The 19,080-nt window shown below is 33.9% G+C and overlaps 1 protein-coding gene and 1 long non-coding RNA gene across 2 annotated transcripts; both read left to right on the forward strand.

The window, feature by feature from the left end:
• The first annotated feature begins 1,834 nt into the window (after positions 1 to 1,834).
• On the forward strand, positions 1,835 to 3,111 carry LOC132298652 (uncharacterized). Its single transcript, XR_009479916.1, has 2 exons — positions 1,835 to 2,384; positions 2,497 to 3,111. It is a non-coding gene; the product is annotated as an uncharacterized LOC132298652 (long non-coding RNA).
• Positions 3,112 to 4,175: 1,064 nt separating this feature from the next.
• LOC132299372 (glutamine--fructose-6-phosphate aminotransferase [isomerizing] 1) lies at positions 4,176 to 18,682 on the forward strand. The gene is made up of 11 exons (XM_059795925.1): positions 4,176 to 4,721; positions 6,734 to 6,906; positions 9,945 to 10,053; positions 11,614 to 11,759; positions 13,661 to 13,825; positions 15,719 to 16,079; positions 16,162 to 16,412; positions 16,490 to 16,604; positions 16,750 to 17,005; positions 17,087 to 17,255; positions 18,344 to 18,682. Exons 1-11 carry the CDS (start codon positions 4,472 to 4,474, stop codon positions 18,425 to 18,427), a joined length of 2,079 nt encoding a protein of 692 aa, XP_059651908.1. The 5' UTR covers positions 4,176 to 4,471; the 3' UTR covers positions 18,428 to 18,682.
• Positions 18,683 to 19,080: the final 398 nt, after the last annotated feature.

Raw genomic sequence — 19,080 nt, forward strand, 5'->3', positions numbered from 1 at the left:
ATAATATATTGTTTAGTTATAAATATATGATTGAATGGGCATACTAATAGTGTTGAAATGTATTGATTATTCTCATTATATATATTGTTTAGTTATAAATATTAAATAAAGTAAGAAAAGAATATATATTGTTTAGTTATAAATATTAAATAAAGTAAGAAAAAAATAATTATCAATATTCTAGTTTTGAGTTGGATCAGTGCTAGCGTGGTGGGTTTTGATAATGACAGCAATTTTTTATCTTGAAAAGTGTTTATTATTTTGAAACGTAATTATTTATTTATTTAGTTGAAAATAGAATAATAATTGAGATGTGGAATGAATTTTCATTCTTTTTCATCCCAAGATAATAACTTCCTTTATTTTTCCTAGCCAACAAAAGAATGGATATTACACTACAATGTGCATATCTCTCTCTATACGGTATATATTATTTCATCTGTTTGAATTTAAGTGACATGTATGGGGAATAGTACGATCTTTAAGGAAACACATTGGATATTATATATTGTTTATCTGAAAAATTACTAAATTGCCTTTTTAAGTTTGAATATTAAGCTTGAAATTTTAAACGATATATAAATATGTAAAATATATTGTTTGAAAATAAAAAACATGACATTTATTTTGGGACAAACCACAAAAAAAAAAAAAAAAAAAAGTATAATACTTATTTTGGGAGGGATTAATATTTTTCTCTCTACACATCTCTCTTTTTATCGAGTGCAGTGAGACTATCTTCTGCAACTCTGTGAAAACTACTAATATATATGCGTAAGAGTTTTGGCGTGAATCCAACAAAGAGCGTGATGGCGAACGATGGCGAACCTATCTTCCATTTTCTACGCACTTCCACTTTCAGTGAATACACCATCCTAGACTCCCTCAGTATCGTCAAGATTGACTACATAGCTCCACCCAAGAAGATGGACTTGTTGCTCAGCTGTGGCGTTTCTACAGGTATATATATATACACAGCAACATTTAATTAATTTCCCTTCTGCACCTACTTAGAGCTAGTAATTAATATTTTTAATTAGTTAATTTTATCTTGGTTTAAATAAATGTGGTCCGGCGTATAATGTTCTCAATCATGTGTTGATTGGGTTTCACGATTTTTTCATTCTCATCTTAATCCCCATATGAATGAGGTTCGTCACATGAATTCTTTATTTAATTTTTTTTATCGTCTTTATCTTCTACATTCCATTACAACTATTCTTCCTCGTTTGATCCGAATAAGTGTATAAGTATCAATGTAAATATTTAAACCATTTAAGCCTACCTTGTAATTTTCTCACTAATGGGATTTATATACACTAATTTTTCTCTGATAAGTATTTTTCTCACATTCTTATTAGTGAACAGTGACCTTATAACTTCTAATCATTGTGTTCATCCACCTTAACATTCTTATTTTCAAAAGTGTTAGCTTTTATTTCTTTTGTAGGACCCAGACCCAGCATCCCGCTCCCATAAAAATGCTACATAGCCCGTTTAATAAGTGCTCACAACTATTTAACATCCCTCTAATATGCATTTAACTCCTATAATTCTCTGTTTTGAAAACCCATAATATTTAGGATAAATTATACTTACACCCCTTGTGGTTAGGTCATATTTCACTTAAATTAACATTTTGATTTTAAATTTCACTTTGAGCTGAATTAGTGTTATGCTATGTTTGGTGTGCATGAATAAAATATAATGAAACTTAGAATGAAATGAGAATGAGAATTCCTATACACCAAACCAAACGTAGCCATACATCCCAAATGTGGATTTTTTATGAAGTCAGAGGCTTTGGAGATTTTAAATGACTATACTACCGTTTGACATCCTATTGACTATTTTTATGACCATACTACCCATCACAATCACCACCGCCCTGCCTGTGTGTGTTCTGCAACACCATCACCAACCTTTGCTTCTCTCTCTCTCTTTCATCATTGCCAACCCATTACAACAACCTTACAATATTCATCATCAAACATGAACCCCACTCTCTCTCTCTCTAGCCCCAAATCTCCCCACTTCTCTTTCTCTCTCCTCTCCACACATTTCCTCTCTCCTCTTCGAACCCCATTCTCTCTTTCAAGCCCTCATGCACTCCGATTCCTCTCTCTCTCTCTCTCTACCTTTCTTTTTCCCCTTTCTCTCTCATCCTCTCACACAGTTACAAGGATAAATGTTGTATGGGGTACCTTTATCTTCTTGCTCAAACACAACATGGATTCCAAAAATTGATTTGAAGATGAAACCTGGATTTGGAACTAGAGACTAGAACTACCTGTGCGCAATCGAAGAAATTTGTCTTTTTCTATACTGGAACAATCTGGTGCTCCAAGAAACTCGTTGACCCAGTCATGGTCTTCTTCTTCGGGGTTTGCGTCTCTCTGTTTTTTTTTTTTGGTCCCCAATTATTTGAGATGGAAGATATCAATGATAAATGGCCTGACATTTTTGAGGAATTGTTTACCGTGTCCCCTAAAATAGAGCTGCTCAAATCTAGCCACCGTCGTCGTCAGAGTTGAAGACAACCAGACGGCCAAGAATGAATTGCCGCCATCACCGACGTTACAGCGCATTCAACCCACGCGGCGCCGTCATGAACCACCTCGATCTGCGGTAGTGGCGGCGACCACGCTTCAACACTCTCTCCTCAGATTCTTATCCCCCACTCTCTACACTCTGCTTCTTTCATGCCATCCGACGACACAGTGATTCCGGTGAATGATATCGTCGGACTCCTCTGGGCCGAGATCTGATACGTGTGTGGTGGAGGACTGTCCTTAGCATTCTGTTGTTGATTTCGGTGTGCGTTCTATTGTTGATTTCGGTGCTATGTTGTGACAGGGACGAAGGTGAAGGCTTGTTGGTGGTTGTGGGTATTGTCAATTTGGTGGTGGAGCTGTGATGATGCGGCGGCGACGTGGAGGTAGAGTTGCCGCCGGGTATTTTAATATATACGGACAGAGGAAGTTGTGGGTGGTGGGGTTAAAGATGGTGGCGGCGCATGTACAAATAGTGCGTATATACATAGGGCATTTTTGTCATTTAAAATTATACATATTTTGTATTAAAAAAATTGAGGGTAGAAGGGTCGATTTACATCTGTCAGAAGTCAAACAATAACTTGGGGTGTAAGTGAAAATTAAAACTAAAATCTTTATATAACTTAAATATGACCTAATCACAGATGTGTCAGTGTAATTTTTCTTAATATTTATTGTAGGCCTAAATAAGAACTTTTCGTCAATTGACCTTTAATTCTAGACACATATTTAAAGTTCATTTTTATAGTATTTTTAAATTCTTCAGTGGGTTATATACCAAAAGTAAAAAAATATTGTTATTTACTCAAAAAGTAAGCCTTTGTGTTTTAGATACTCAACCCGTCTAATTATAATTATATATGTGATAATTATTTGGTGTTATAATTATAGGTTCATTCATGCGATGTCTATATATATATATATATATATATATATATAAATAACTACTCTTTTGCTAATCATTATATACATCACTTGCTATCATATATTCAACCAAACAAATCTTTTGCTAATCAAACCATTCTCTCAACTTGAATCCATTTATAGGATATATATATATATAGTTAAAATATAATTAAAAAAAGGAAATAAAATAATCCAATTCCATGTTACTTGTTTTGGCAACCTAAAAAGAAAGAAAATAATATATTCTTGTATGAATTTTTTTAGCAATCTTAGAATGTTATTGACATATATATATAAAATATATATGTGTGAGTGTTTGTATATGTATATGGTAAAATTGAGGAGAGAGAATAAAAGGGCAGAAATAAGAAAAGATTAAAGGACAATCTTATCTTAAGAGTTTATATTTTTAATTCTTATAAAAATAACAAATATATTATAAATGAACATATAATTATAAAAATTGTGACGAATAGAAAGAGCAACAGACTACTTCTATAATTCTATTATGATCTTTGATCTCCAAATGGTTATTTTTTTTTTTATTCTCACATCATCTCAAATGGGTCGGACCCAAATTAAACTGGTCCAAATTTCTCGTCGCCCTGTCTCTCGGGCAGGTGCAAAGTCCCTTGTATCTAGCTGGTCTTTCTTCACATAATTCTAGAAGAGAACAAGAAAACTCCATCGAATTTCTAAAATACCCATCAAACCCTCTTCCGTGGCGTGTGGTAATTGTCAATTTGTCAAACACTGACTTGCAACATCCCATTAAACTCCAAGAAGTAGTCAAAAACTCCCTTCTTTCCCCCCTTCTCCCTCCCTTCCCATTTCTCTCTCCCATCTTTTTCTCTCTACAATTCAATTTTACATACCGATATATATATATATATATTCATATGGATATGTATGCATAGATACGCAATTCAATCGCTCTTCGATCTTCGATTCTTGTTGGAGAAGAAGAACAACGTTTAACAACAAAAAGGAGCGATTGATACAGAGAAAGAATGTGTGGGATATTCGCGTATTTGAATTACAATGTCAACAGAGAGAGACGTTACATCCTCGAAGTCCTCTTCAATGGACTTAGGCGTTTGGAGTACAGAGGCTACGATTCCGCCGGAATTTCCATCGATTCTTCGTCGTTGCCTTCTTCGCTTTCTGATCTTCCAAACGGTTCCTCTCCCCATTCTCTCCCTCCTCTCGTCTTTCGCCAAGAAGGAAACATTGAATCGCTCGTCAAATCGGTCTATGAAGGTCAGTTTCTTCGATCTTAACTGATCGTTCTTCTACATTTTGATCTGATTCATTAGCTTTTACTTTATTGACATACGTGTGTATTATTATATATTTTTTTGTTTAATTGCCGAGAAAAAATGAAGTAAATAAAAGAATGGAAATCATTGAACACTAAAGTTCTGGATTTCAAAAATTTTGTGCTTTTACTATATTTGTGCCCCGTACAACTAATTAATTCTTAAGCCAAGGCTAGATTTTTATTTTTATTTTTGTTTGAGAAGCACAAAACAGTACATATAATCTTTGAATTTTTAAATTTTTTTATCAGTTTGGTAGCTTGGAGGACTTTTTTTTTGATAAGTAGAACACTGAATGAAGTGGGTGGAGCATTGAATTACTGTGGATTGTTAGATACAACACGATGTACATATTCTGAATCACAGAGTCTTTATGAGTAAACTGAGAACCACTGAACTAAATAAAGGAGAGAAGGTGACTAGAGAGGGAAACAGTTCTGGATAGGACTGATAAGTAGTGTTCCCTGGAGGGGGTACACTTTATTTTATCAGCCTAGTGTTACTGCATTCTGGTTATCAATATCACTGACTAGCTCTTAATTTCTCAGTGGCCATTTATTGGTCAAACGGCAATAGTTGGAAGGTCAATTAATAGATATCAACCTGCTCAATTATGGATTGTTTGGCTCTTTCTAATTGAAATTGGTTCTGCAGACTGTAAAATACTTGATGGGAGGCCAATTCTTGTTTGTGCAGTCTCACTGGGCCTTAACCTAGTACCTGGCACATCACTCTTCAGAACTGGCTACTCAGATTTTTCAATGTATAAATTAGTAACTTCGTCAAATTGGGGGTTCCTCTACACTTCCATTTATTGGTAAAATAAATAAAAAAAAGAAAAATATAAAAGAAAAAAGAAAAAGAAAATGTGATTTTTTTTTTAAATTTTTTTTTTTTTTTTTTAATGGTAGAGTGTGAGGATAGTCACTTTGAGTGAGTTAGAAGTTGGGCGTTTACATTGAGTTCACATTTTCCAAACTATATTGATGGGACTAATGAAGCCTTTTCTATTGGATTATAACCTAATTCTCAATCAAAATAAAATAAGAAATATCAGCAGCAGTAAGTGAATGAAATTTAACAAATGCTTTCCTAAATAATTAAGAAACACACATGCATATGATATGGACAGAACACAATATGTACATGGTGAAATGACAAATCATAATAAAATATAACACAGATGCTCTAAAAATAAGACATTTGATAACTACTTCAGTATACAAACAAATATTGACAAGGATTGAACTAAATATCATTTAGGTATCAATTCACTGAAGCAATTCCATGGTAATAATAATAAGAGATCAGCATCTTAAAATCGAAATCCAAGAATGAAATATAAGTGTCTATAAAAATAAAATGCCCATGCATGGTACCATACTGGTTAAATCCATACCGTGTGTTTGATTTTGAAGAAATAAAAAATAAAAAGGACACTTCTTTCGGCATGTCAATTTGTGTCTGGGCATGTTAGACTTGTGTCCAATACATCATGATTTGCTACAAAGATCTTTTATGCAAGGATATGCTTTCTTTCTAAAGAGCTGAATTTAAACAAGTTCTCTATATTCAGTTTCTTTGTTAGCCTAGTGTCTTATAGAATCTTTTGTGGTATAAAAGACAATTGAGTGTGTAGTAAAGGATTATGGTACAGTTTATCTGAATATGGTGGACATTAGAGTGCTTTCAGTAGCATTGATCATCCTTTCAACCATCTTTTGTTTAACATTGGCTCTTCTGATACAATTTGCTGGGTCAAGCATAATTGTTGATTAAATAGATTATGCATCTTGTGTTTCCAGAGGTTGCTATGGTGGACATTAGAATTGGTTCCTTAGTAGCATTTATAATCCTTTCAACCATCTTTTGTTTAACATTGGTTCTTCTGATAAAATTTGCTGGGTCTAGCATAATTTTTTATTTAATAGATTATGCATCTTGTGTTCCCAGAGGTTGCTGTTACGGATCTAAATTTGGAGGAATCATACTCTGTCCACGCTGGAATAGCACACACCCGATGGGCAACCCATGGGGAACCAGCTCCGAGGAATAGTCATCCTCAAACATCTGGTGCTGGAAACGAGTTCTTGGTTGTTCACAATGGAGTTGTCACTAATTATGAGGTTCACCTTAATCTTTTATAACAGATTTTCTGTTTTTCTTCAAATTATTGTATTAATTTCTTTATTGCACAACATCATGTTTTATATATAGACACGCTAGTAGACTTTTTTTTGACTATTTTGTTGTTGTAAAATAGTAATTTTCCGAGGGGACAGGAATCATCTTTTTCTTCTTTTACATTTCTGTTTTCATAAATTCAGTTTGATGCCTAGACATTTTGTGGGAAGTGTGGTTTCTGCGGAGTGAATATGCGCCCAAAATTTTTAGCAAGTGATTGAATGAATTCTAATTCTCCAATGATGAATAGAAGAGTATATGTTAAACTTATGATGTAAGTACAACTACTTAGGCTTTTCTGTTAATGATATTAACAAACAAGTGTACAAAATGTGACTGGGTGAGCTCAAAGTTTTTGCAAATTCTTTTAGCTTTTATTGGCTGAGCTCAAAGTTTTTGCAAATTCATTGGTGGTCAAAAAACTAATGTTCAATCCACCCTTATTCATTTTGTTTGAACTTTTAAATATTTACAGCTATCTTTCTCAATGGAACTTTTATTAATTTATTTTTATTGTTTAATCTCAGCCCTCCTGACATCACTTTGTGCAGACTAGAATGGTGTACCAATTAGAATTGGCGGCATTTCTTGAAAATAAAAAAAGCTATGCCATCACCATTTATTCCCTATGTTTGTGTAGATTTTTATTTATTTTTAATCCTTTAGGCCCTTGAACATAACACAGACTCTCCATTTTCAGAACTAATGATCAGTAGGTTCCTTTTTCTCTTGATACTTCATATAATGGGATTTCACTGGCCTGAGATAGGTTTTGTTGTACAAGTCCTATGGGGCATTTTTTTAAGGCGTGACTGGGCTTGTTGGATCCAAAGAAGCCCCATAGTAGTCAAGGCTCAGCTACAGTATCTTATTCCATGATAGGTGAAGCCCTCTAATAGGCACTCACAAAGGCATTAGGTGTTCTGTAGTAGGCTTCAAGATTAAGAAAGCTCAAATTTATTTTTTTAGTCACTTATTCATATATCTTCTTTATTTTCAAATGCCCATTTATTAATATGATATTCAGCTTGGAATTCTTGGGCTTATGTTTGACTACTTGAATTACATTTGTTTAGGGCTTGATTCTGTTATTTTTTATAATTTAATACATGTTTGCACTTTGCAGCCTTCTGTTACTGCACATTTCCATTTTTGATTTAGTTGAGTGCACTTGCAAATTTTAAGGATATATGTACATTGATTTGGCTCTCTTAATTGAGTTTTTCTTTTTCTTTTTAGTTTTTTTTTTTTTTTTTGCCATTTTTTTTTTTTTTTAGGGTGTGCGCTCGCGTGTGCTGAATATATTTTGAAAATGTTTCAACTGCAAGTATACAAAATCACACATATGCTTACTTTGTTTAGGCTTACGTCTTTTATTGCCTCTTGCACTAAGCCCTAGGAACCTTGGCATCTTACTGTGTCTTTACCTATCTTTTATAGTGAGGCTATGGGGACTTTTATATATAAATAGATTTGATTATTCAGTTGGACTGACTTTATAATTCTTAGTACCCATTTGGGATTGCTTCTATACCACTAAAAAGCGCGTTTGTTTGTGGTTTGATGTGCTTGGTGACTAAAAAAAATTGCGTAGATTTCCTAAAAAAAGCGCGTTTACTTGAAGCCAGAAATTGTAACTTTTAGAATTGCGTTCTAGGCAGAGGTAGTTACCTAATTTTTTTTGACAATCTAATCCCTCTCTTTTCATTATAAATACAATTTTATCCCTTACTGATCTGCATCACTGCCATTGTTCTCATCGTATCTGGTAAGCCATAAAGACACTATATCCTGCGTAGAGTGAAAATCTCAAATGATAAATCCTATTTTTCAGTTGTAAAGGTTTATTTAAACTAGTTTTATAATCAGTAATCATGTCATGTTAGCCAGAAATAATGCCATATGAATGAATCATAATCACATTAATATCATGCAACATTGTTATAGTAAAATAGTAATAAAATTTCTTTAAACAACATTGTTACCAAACAAATTAATAAGTGCTTTAAGTATAAAAAGTTCTTTATACAACAATGCATCACCAAACACATAACATGCTTTTGACTGATAGCAATTTGTGGTAGCTCTACTGTTAAAATCACTTTCATCATTCTAACAACAATCCCAAACGGGCTCTTAGAACTTACTCTTGGAATTTAGTGCAATCTCACATTAATATATATTTTTTATTTTCAGTATGGTTCTTCATCAAATTTATTTTGAGCTCAATTGGGTGATAATACACTACTTAGAGTCCCTAAAGAGAAAAAGGAATTGGAGAACCTTTTAGAAGGGAGGGAAATTGAACTTTTTCTGGAAGTTGTGGACTTCTTATTCTGGATTCTTGGTTGTTATGGTATTTTGGATTGTTGGGTTCTTTGTACCAGCTGCTTTTTAGTGTGAAATCTTTTTTCTTGCTGAAGATATATTTGTTAAATTCCCACATTACTCTTTCTCATGGACGTGTTCATAGTCACGTTTTTCGAATATGTGTGTTTGATCCAACAAACTTTGTAGAGTAACTTAAGGATAAACAAATAGGTTGCGCAGTAATGAAATATAAGAAATATTTTAGTGCTCTTTGTCTTCATCGATAACACTGATAATGATTTTTTTGTGTGTTTTGTTTGTGGCTTTGGCTTCTAGTTGTGCTTTGCTTCCTTGCTCTAGTAAGAATTTTCTTTAATCATGTGCTTTTCTTTGCTTCTAGTTGTGTATGTGCCTAGTTAGGAAACACATATTTGCTAGACGAGCTTATCGATGTGCCTAGGCCCTATGAAATGCTCAACTTCTTTCTTCTCCCTTTGCTTTTCATATTCCTCATTTTTTATTTGTTCTTATAATTGCATATTTATTTTTAACTTCCATTTCATACTGCTGTCCTTGAACTGTATTCCATTTTGTTTTTATATCCATTCTCCTTTTGAGCTATTTCCTTTTAACGGTTGGGCTTATTCTGATGCATTGCGTGAATCTGCAGGTATTAAAGCAAACGCTGGTCCGACAAGGGTTCACCTTTGAATCTGAAACAGATACAGAAGTTATTCCAAAGCTTGCCAAATTTGTTTTTGACAAAGCAAATGAAGGAGGTAATTTTCCTCTGTGAATGTACAGCTACTTGGATTTTGCTTTATATTTGTAATTTATAAGGGATTTGGACTTTATGGTTCATGATTGCTGCAGTCCGCATACTACGTTCATCATGCGTGATGACCTATTGTATTTTAAGCATGAAACTTCATAGCACCAACTTAAATATTTTTACCTTCTCTTTATTCAAAATGATTTATTCCCCAACACTGTAAAAATCATTCATTACTCAACAAAAGTCATAATCCATGCTTTTTTAGTATAAATACTGTATGCAATTCCGAAGATGGATTTTGAAATATCAAATGACTTGCAATAATTTCATAAATAAGTTTAATAGAATTTAATACTGCAAGCAATTACTGAGAGGAAAAAAGTAAGAAATTTTGGAATATCAAACAACATGCAATAATTTCATAATCCCCAATGACCTCCTACTCTATCACAAGTGCATTTAGACGGTGGCAATAATTTGAATTAAAACATTGGAACAACTATCATATAATTATATTTTACAAACCGTATAATATCCATTTTGCTAAGGTGTGCATCTGTGAGCGGATTGATTTAGGTTGGGTTCTCTCTCTCTCTCTCTCTCTCTCGCTCTCTCTCTCTCCACACACACATGTTTCTACTGCTGTCAAACGTTAGTTCAAAACAAACCATATTACCATAGGTCATGTGAAACTTGAGGAATATATGTATTTTTGTAAAATAATAATTTCTACTGCTGCCAAAAGTTAATTAAAATTATATTGACTTGACAAATATCTTACACATTAAGTTTGATAAAATGTTAAATTCTATAGATAGAAATAATTTTAGATAAATACTTACCGGGGGAAAGAAATCGTTCCTGTTATGCAGCTGATGAACATAATTGAAGTGGAAAGTTACTCCCATAAATGTTATTTTTGAATTTTCATCAATAAACATTTGAAATTAGAAAGATCTTATAACACTCTGAAAAAAAGGAACAACTACTTAAAAGCTTCACTCGAGTTTTTTCAAAAAGAGGATTTTTATTAAAAATAAAAAATGAAGAAGAAATCGAAGAGGAAGAAATTTCCATTTTTGGTTGAACAAATGGAACGCTGAAATGATAGATTTTGGTCAAACACTAGTTTTATGTTCCCTGCTTAAGTTGACATTGCTTTAAATCCCAATGAATTAGAGTTGGCTATGCAACTTTCTTTTCCTCAACTATATCAATTGATGCATCTATATATTTCATGTTGCATCTTATTGATATTAGCACTCTCATTTCAGCCAGGTTGATTATTATATAATAATTACTTTGTCTGTTGATTTCCATACATTTATTAAATTTTTTTTTTTTGGTAATTATTGATTTCCTAACATTTCTAGTGTAAAGCTTGGCTGCCTTGATGTGTCCTGTGTCTTTTCCATTGCTTTTGCTAGTGCTGGCTATCCTGAAGTGTTTATTTATTAAAATGTAAATTAGATTTATTTTGGGCAATGCCATTTCCATTTTTCATTAATGTCTTTGACCGTTATCTAACATTTTACACAACTGCTATTAACTGTTTGTGTTGCAGAGGATCATTCTGTCACATTTGTTCAAGTTGTGCTTGAAGTTATGAGACATCTTGAAGGAGCCTATGCTCTCATTTTTAAAAGCTGCCATTATCCAAATGAATTGATTGCTTGCAAACGTGGAAGTCCATTGCTCCTTGGTGTTAAAGTAAGTTATTTGTGGGTAACAGTAATATACTCTTTCCCGAAATTAAGCTTATAACAGTTTTGGTTTTCCATTAGACATCATGATCTTGATACATACGCAGATGATAAATGTGCCTTGTTTATTTTTATTATTTTCATAAGAATAGGTAAATATTTTTTTAAGTTGTTACTCTATTTTCAAGAAATCCTTGAACTTCGTGAATCTCATTGTGATTTTAACGAAATAACTGTGAGCAACGGGCCAGTGGCCTAGCGGTACCAGGCCCCTACTTCCCAAAGGAGGTATGGGGTTCGAACCTCGGTGGAGGCATGTGTGTGTGAGTACCAACTAGGAAATTAAAAAAGATAATATTATTTTAATGTGACCCAAGAGACTCCTTATTCCTGCAAATTGTCATTGTGGAGATGCAAAGGGTCTGTGTTGCAAAAGACACGTGCAGAACATGACTCCAGTTAAAACTGGGACCTTAGTGACGGTTCATAATGATAGATTGCCATGAAATAAATCAATTGTGGCTATTTTGATGGGCGGCGGACTTGCAAAATCTTTTCAATCATTCTTTGGTGCTCCTGCATCAGTATGTTAAGTGATTTTTCCTCATGTGCCACTTGAACAAAGTGTGTATATCCTGCAGCAAGTTTGGTGCTGAATATATATATATATATATATATATATATATATATATATATATGTATGTATTTAAGAAAGCTTCTAATTTGCTTGGCCTAGAACATATGGTGAGAAGAGTTGTTGTTTGTCTTGTTTGTGGTAATTTGTGGGCCTAATTGCTGCTAGTCTTATTTATGCCAAATTGCATCTTTGTCAGAAACTTTTTTCTACTTGCTTTTAATTCTCCTTTTTCATCTGTTCCCCTCCTCTCTTGATCCTAAAAGTCGATGGAAAGTTTTTAATTTACATAGCATTTTTTATGGTAGTTTATTCGATTTTTATTTTTAAGCCAGTAGCTGCCGCACCACCAACTGCCACCTAGGAAGCACCTATACTTCTACAAGAGTGACGTACCCATGTTGTGTCCGTGTCGGACACCAATATTTCTCAGATACTCATGGATGAGTGTTCGATTCCTCTACGTATTATAATTTTGAAATATATTTTAAAATTTCAACCACGTACGGATACTTCTCAGATACATATTTAGCAAGTTTTGAGAATTAGAATGTAACTTTTCAAACAATAATATCATTGTATAATTGTTAAGAAAAGTTTTAACATTTATTCGAAAAGAGAACTTAATTTATCCATACAATATAACTCTCAACTCTTGTTTTGTTTGGTAATCATAATATTTTATAAAGAAATGTTAACAACAATACTTGTGAAAAAAAAAGAAAAGATATGTTAATAACAATACATATAACATAAACAATTATTATTTAAAATTTTTCATAGATACACATATATTGATTTTTATACACACACACACACATATATATATATTGTCCTGTCCTTGCATATCTGTTTCTATAATTTAAGAATTTGTTGTATCTGTATCCATATTTCATAGACTCTCACCATCACAATTCACAACACCACAGCTTCTTGAAAAATCAACACCACGATGTAGTCTTGCATTGCATGTGGCTTATTTTGGTTCATTGCAAGGTGAAAAAGGATATGTTACCAGCTTAGGCATCATTTAGTTGAAGTTATCTACTCCATGCACATATTGGAACTTTTGTATTCATTCTGATTCATCTATTATTATTTAAATATTGCACATGATCTTTCTTGACTACTGTTCTGTGCTGTCATTGAATGCCTTTGTGTAAGCATGAGTGGACTGTTAATAATTGCACTGTTCTTGATGAACACAGGATTGTGCTCTTTTCTCTATTGTATACTACTCTGGTTTTGACATAATTGAGTTGTCGTTGTTTCAGGAATTAACAGATGATGTGAACAATGGAGCATCATTTCATGATGACAAATTCCTTTCAAAGAATGGGCAACCCAGAGAATTCTTCCTATCCAGCGATGCTAATGCTGTAGTTGAACACACAAAAAAGGTTTTGGTAATTGAGGATGGTGAAGTTGTTCATCTTAAGGTATTTGTGTTTGTTTCCCTTTTCTTTTTTCTTTATTCTTTGCCTCTTCTCTCTCTCTCTCTCTGCAATCACCTTCAACTTACAAATCCTTCGTCTTGCTGTGTGCCTTTGAATAATAGATTTGATATCTTTCATGTTATCTTCTGAGATTGCTGACAGCCACAAGTATTCTTTTACAGCAACTATGAATGTTAACTTGGTTGTTTTTTGTGGCTTTTGGTTGTTTGGGTGAAGTCTTGATGAAAGGAAGGACTGGCCTACCAAAGTAGCTTTCTTATAACTTTAAAAAACAGAACAAATAAACTATAATAAGAAGACGACAAAGAATAATTTCAGGAATTTCACCTTAGATTTCCTCAGGGCTCATTCCCTAAGGCTGTGTTGCATCCCAAATTACCTAATCTTGGATTTTCAGAAAATTCAGTCCATTGCATAGAAAGATTAAAAGATATTTGTAGAATGTTAGACTTCTCCTAAAAAGAAACATGGACATTTTGACCTTTAAGATAACATATAACTACTTGATAAATAACTTGACATAATGTTAGACCCATGGACCACTATTAAAGCCCATAGGCATCAAATCTGAAATTAAAAAAATACCTTATTTATAAATACAATTATGACGGTGAAAAACAAACCTAAAGTAAATGTAATATAAGACAAATAAAATTTGAAACCTGATTAGACGACGTCCTACGTGCATTTCATTTGAATTTCATATTTGCCCCTTTCCTTGCTGGTATTTGATGCATTAGTATTTTGCTTATATTTATGCCACTGCATGCACATATTCTTGTTGCATTAGTAGTTATTATACAGCCAGCAGGTGGTTGGAACATTCAAATCGTTGTTGCAGTCGTAAATTCATGAGGACCAGCTCAAGCCTTTACACAACCTGAACTAACCCTATTATAATCCATTAATGTCTTAAATAGGTGTTTAAGCTTTAAATCTTAAATCAATTCATATAAATTTTTTTTTTTTTTTTTTTTTTTTTTTTTTTTTTTTTTTTTTTTTTTTTAAAGTAAGTACTTCATACAATTGAACTCAAATTAAATCAACTAAGGCTTGATTTCAACGGAATATCTCTATCCAAAGCCATATTCAAATTTGGCCTCCTGTGATGTGGAACAACTTAAAGTAAGTTTACGAGTGCTATGAAAAATTAAAATTTTGATTATAGGCGGTTAGGACTCTCTTCCCTTCGGGTTTATATGTAAAATGTCTTTCAAATTATGATACATTTCCGGTTAAGGCAAAGCTTCTTACACTAAATTTTTTTCTACATAAACTTGGGGACCTGTCTGTGCATCATTTAAGATTCTGTACGAACAGATTTTAGGAAGAACTGTACATGGAAATTAATCCTGCATTGAGAAGACTCATATGGGGTTGCATCAAAATCAATTACAATTCCAAGAAAATTTTTAAGCTTTTAAGCATCAAACAGAGATTTATTTCTTTTATTAGCAGCAAAGAAACAAATAGCTTCCTGCCAAATTTTAGATGTATGGTTTGGTACCTCCATCTTTCTGCTAAAATTTTGTAACTTTAACTGCATGATTAATAAGAAGTGAGAAATTAGTCAATAATGAACGGTCCGTGAATCCAAGACAGTTTTGCCAAATTTCCTTGTGAGAATTTTTTCGTAATCAAGCTGCTTCATCTTCATTGGTTCCATCTTACAGATACTCTTCCATATTGCTTTTAAACTCATTTATGATGTTGAGCTAAGAGTGTGCTTACTCCCTGTGTAGTGGTATCATGGTTATCATTGATTGGTACTGATTTCCTTACCTAATACATTGTTTAACTGCTTCTGAAACTTGTATTGATGTTATTTATGTGCAAACATAAAACCATATTTACTTTTGATATTGGTTACTTTAGGATGGAGGCGCATCAATCCTCAGGTTTGATCATGGCAAGGGAAATCATAGTGGTGCTCTTGCTAGGCCTGCTTCAGTGCAACGTGCTTTATCCATTCTTGAGATGGAGGTTGAACAAATAAATAAAGGAAACTATGAGCATTATATGCAGAAGGAAATTCATGAACAACCAGAATCACTAACGACAACAATGCGGGGTAGGCTTATACGTGGAGGTTCCTGCAAAGCCAAGACCGTTCTTCTAGGTGGACTGAAGGATCACCTCAAAACAATAAAGAGAAGCAGAAGAATTGTCTTTGTTGGTTGTGGCACGAGCTACAATGCTGCTTTAGCTGCAAGACCCATAATGGAAGAACTTTCTGGTTAGTACTTCTTGGCGGTCGTGTTCTTCAGATGTTGAAATTTGATACTGATTATTTTACTGTTTTATTATGTAATACATAGGTATTCCTGTTACACTGGAGGTCGCAAGTGATCTGTTGGATAGGCAGGGACCAATATACAGAGAAGATACAGCTGTTTTTGTTAGTCAATCTGGTGAAACTGCAGATACTTTAAATGCACTGGAGTATGCTTTAGAAAATGGCGCTTTATGTGTTGGAATTACAAATACTGTTGGTAGTGCAATTGCTAGGAATACACACTGTGGTGTGCACATCAATGCTGGCTGCGAGATAGGTGTGGCCAGTACCAAGGTAAATGAGTTTCTTTTTAAAATCTTCTATGTTTCTCACTGTTATTGGATTTATCATGTTGTTACTGTGATTAACAGGCTTACACGAGTCAAATAGTAGTGATGGCTATGTTGGCGCTAGCCATTGGAGGTGACGCACTTTCTAGTCAAGCAAGAAGAGAGGCTATAATAGATGGCCTATTTGACTTGCCAAGTATGTTTAAGTTGTTTTCTTCCCTCAATATTGTGGGATTCACAGTTTTTATATCTAAATTCCGACAGGCATATTCTTTAAGAATTCTCCTGTATAGATACATGTGGCTGTGTTTATTATATATATATTTCTTTATTTCTTGCAGACAAAGTCAGAGAAGTGCTGAAGCTTGACCAGGAAATGAAGGATCTTGCAAAACTATTGATTGCTGAGCAGTCACTTCTTGTGTTTGGAAGAGGATATAACTATGCAACAGCACTTGAGGGTGCTTTGAAAGTAAAGGAGGTGGCACTTATGCATAGTGAAGGAATACTTGCAGGCGAAATGAAACATGGTCCACTGGCTCTAGTCGATGAAAATCTCCCAATTGTTGTTATTGCTACCCGTGATGCTTGCTTCAGGTTCGTTTTGTTACAGTAACAAACTTTTACACCATTGGAAATTCTTAATGTTCTCTACTGACATCTATTATTTGTGGGCAGCAAGCAACAATCAGTTATTCAGCAACTTCATGCTCGCAAAGGTCGGCTGATAGTGATGTGTTCAAAAGGAGATGCAGCATCTGTTTGTGTTGGTGGTTCTGGCCGAGTAATTGAAGTTCCTCAGGTTGAGGACACTCTTCAGCCTGTGATTAACATAGTTCCATTGCAGGTATTTGAATCACATCATTTTAAACTGATGTATCTTTCATAATTGTAATGGTGAGTGAATATTTGGCCAATTTTAATCGTCCATGTTAAAACTTTGGATCTTAATTTTTAGATGTTCTATATAGGAAATACTAATGTTGTGCAGTAGTTTCATATTGTAACGTATGTAGGTAGTGGTGTGGTGCAAATAAACAGAGCCAAGCCCAGGTTTTGTTGTGCTTCGCTTGCCAAACCAGAGGTCCATTTAGGCTTGGCTTGTGTTTAAACGAGCTCGGTCTAGCTAACCTTGGGCTTGACTTGCGATCATTTAGCAAATCTTGGGATTGCTCAGCTCCTTTTGAGCTCATCTATACACACTTGCGCACACACACACAGATCCATATTCACCATAGGTCATAAATTCAAACAAATTATATATATATACACACAAGCAGTCAGAGACCATATCTATAAGCGTGTGTGGTTATATATATTTGCAGTCACATTTTAATTGTAAAGACTCATATGTGTGTGTGTGTATATATATACAAGGAGAGATCCGTTTGTTGTGGAAAACCTATTAGGACTTGCTGGAAGCAAAATTACTGGACATAGCTTTTTCTGGTGTCATTAGAAATCTGTGCCATAAGTACTGGACTTTAGAGATAAGAACTGTTCTAGTTAAATGTGATTTTCCTGTTTCAATACATCCACAAATTTTTTTCCCCTGATGCATATATACTTTTTTGCTTCTTTGTATGTTTCCTATCAAATTATACTCTTAAAATGCATATATGCTTTATTTCTTTGTATGCTTTCCATCAAATTATACACTTAAAGTGCATATGTATTCAGAACAGTTTGAGTTAAATATGTTGTCAATTTTTTTTCCCTTTAATCCACTCACCATTTTTGGATATAATTCTTTATGCTCTGCTTTGAATGCTGAGAAGATGAGGAACATTAACTTTAGAATTTTTGGGATGCGACCCATTGACTGACTTAATTTTAGTTTTCTTGCACGTACCTCTATCTTTTCAACCATTAAGCTGATGCCACTATTGTCTTTCTAACATTTTCCGTCATCATCATTTTTGCCTTTGGGTGCAGTTGTTGGCTTATCATCTCACTGTTCTACGGGGTCACAATGTCGATCAGCCTCGCAATCTGGCAAAGAGTGTCACAACCCAATGAAGATGGTTTATTCATTAAAATCGTGTTTCTTTGGTTTTAGAACTTAGTGAAATCATATATTCTATTGGGTTACTTTAACTTCCTAACGCCCTAACCCCCTGTAACTTTCTGACCTGCTAAGTTAAAGCAACTTTTGCGTTTTTTATGTAACTTAGGACGCATTATCCCACCACTCCTTGATGAATCTTTCTCCTGTATTATCTATGCACGGATTCATTTCGTCATTTAATTCCTTTTTTATTGACATTGAATTGATACCTGGGCTCCGTGATATATGTGTATAGAAAATATAATATTGTGCACATATATATATATATATATATATATGTTTGGAACTGAGATGAAGGACAGAATAGTGGATAAAACACCATAAGAAATGTGATCCATTGCTATTTTGGTTTGGTCATGGTTGTATGGCCATTGTGGATCAAATCATCTGTTTGGTATTGAAGTTGGGTGCTTTGGTAGTGCATACTTGGCCGCATTGAGATGTCCTGCAACGGATGTTATGACAGGAAGCACGCGATTCTTCTCAAGAGGAAGACCACTCCAAGATTCAATCTGTCGAATGCCAAATGAAGTTGTAGGTAATGAGTAATGATATTAATGATGTTGGCATGTCAAGATTTGGCTGCTTACCTGATATTCTTGAG

The sequence above is a fragment of the Cornus florida genome, unplaced genomic scaffold (assembly GCF_030987335.1).
Source record: "Cornus florida cultivar Cherokee Brave unplaced genomic scaffold, ASM3098733v1 CherokeeBrave_3.0.0_Hap2_Chr03, whole genome shotgun sequence".
In the NCBI taxonomy this organism is placed as follows: domain Eukaryota; kingdom Viridiplantae; phylum Streptophyta; class Magnoliopsida; order Cornales; family Cornaceae; genus Cornus; species Cornus florida.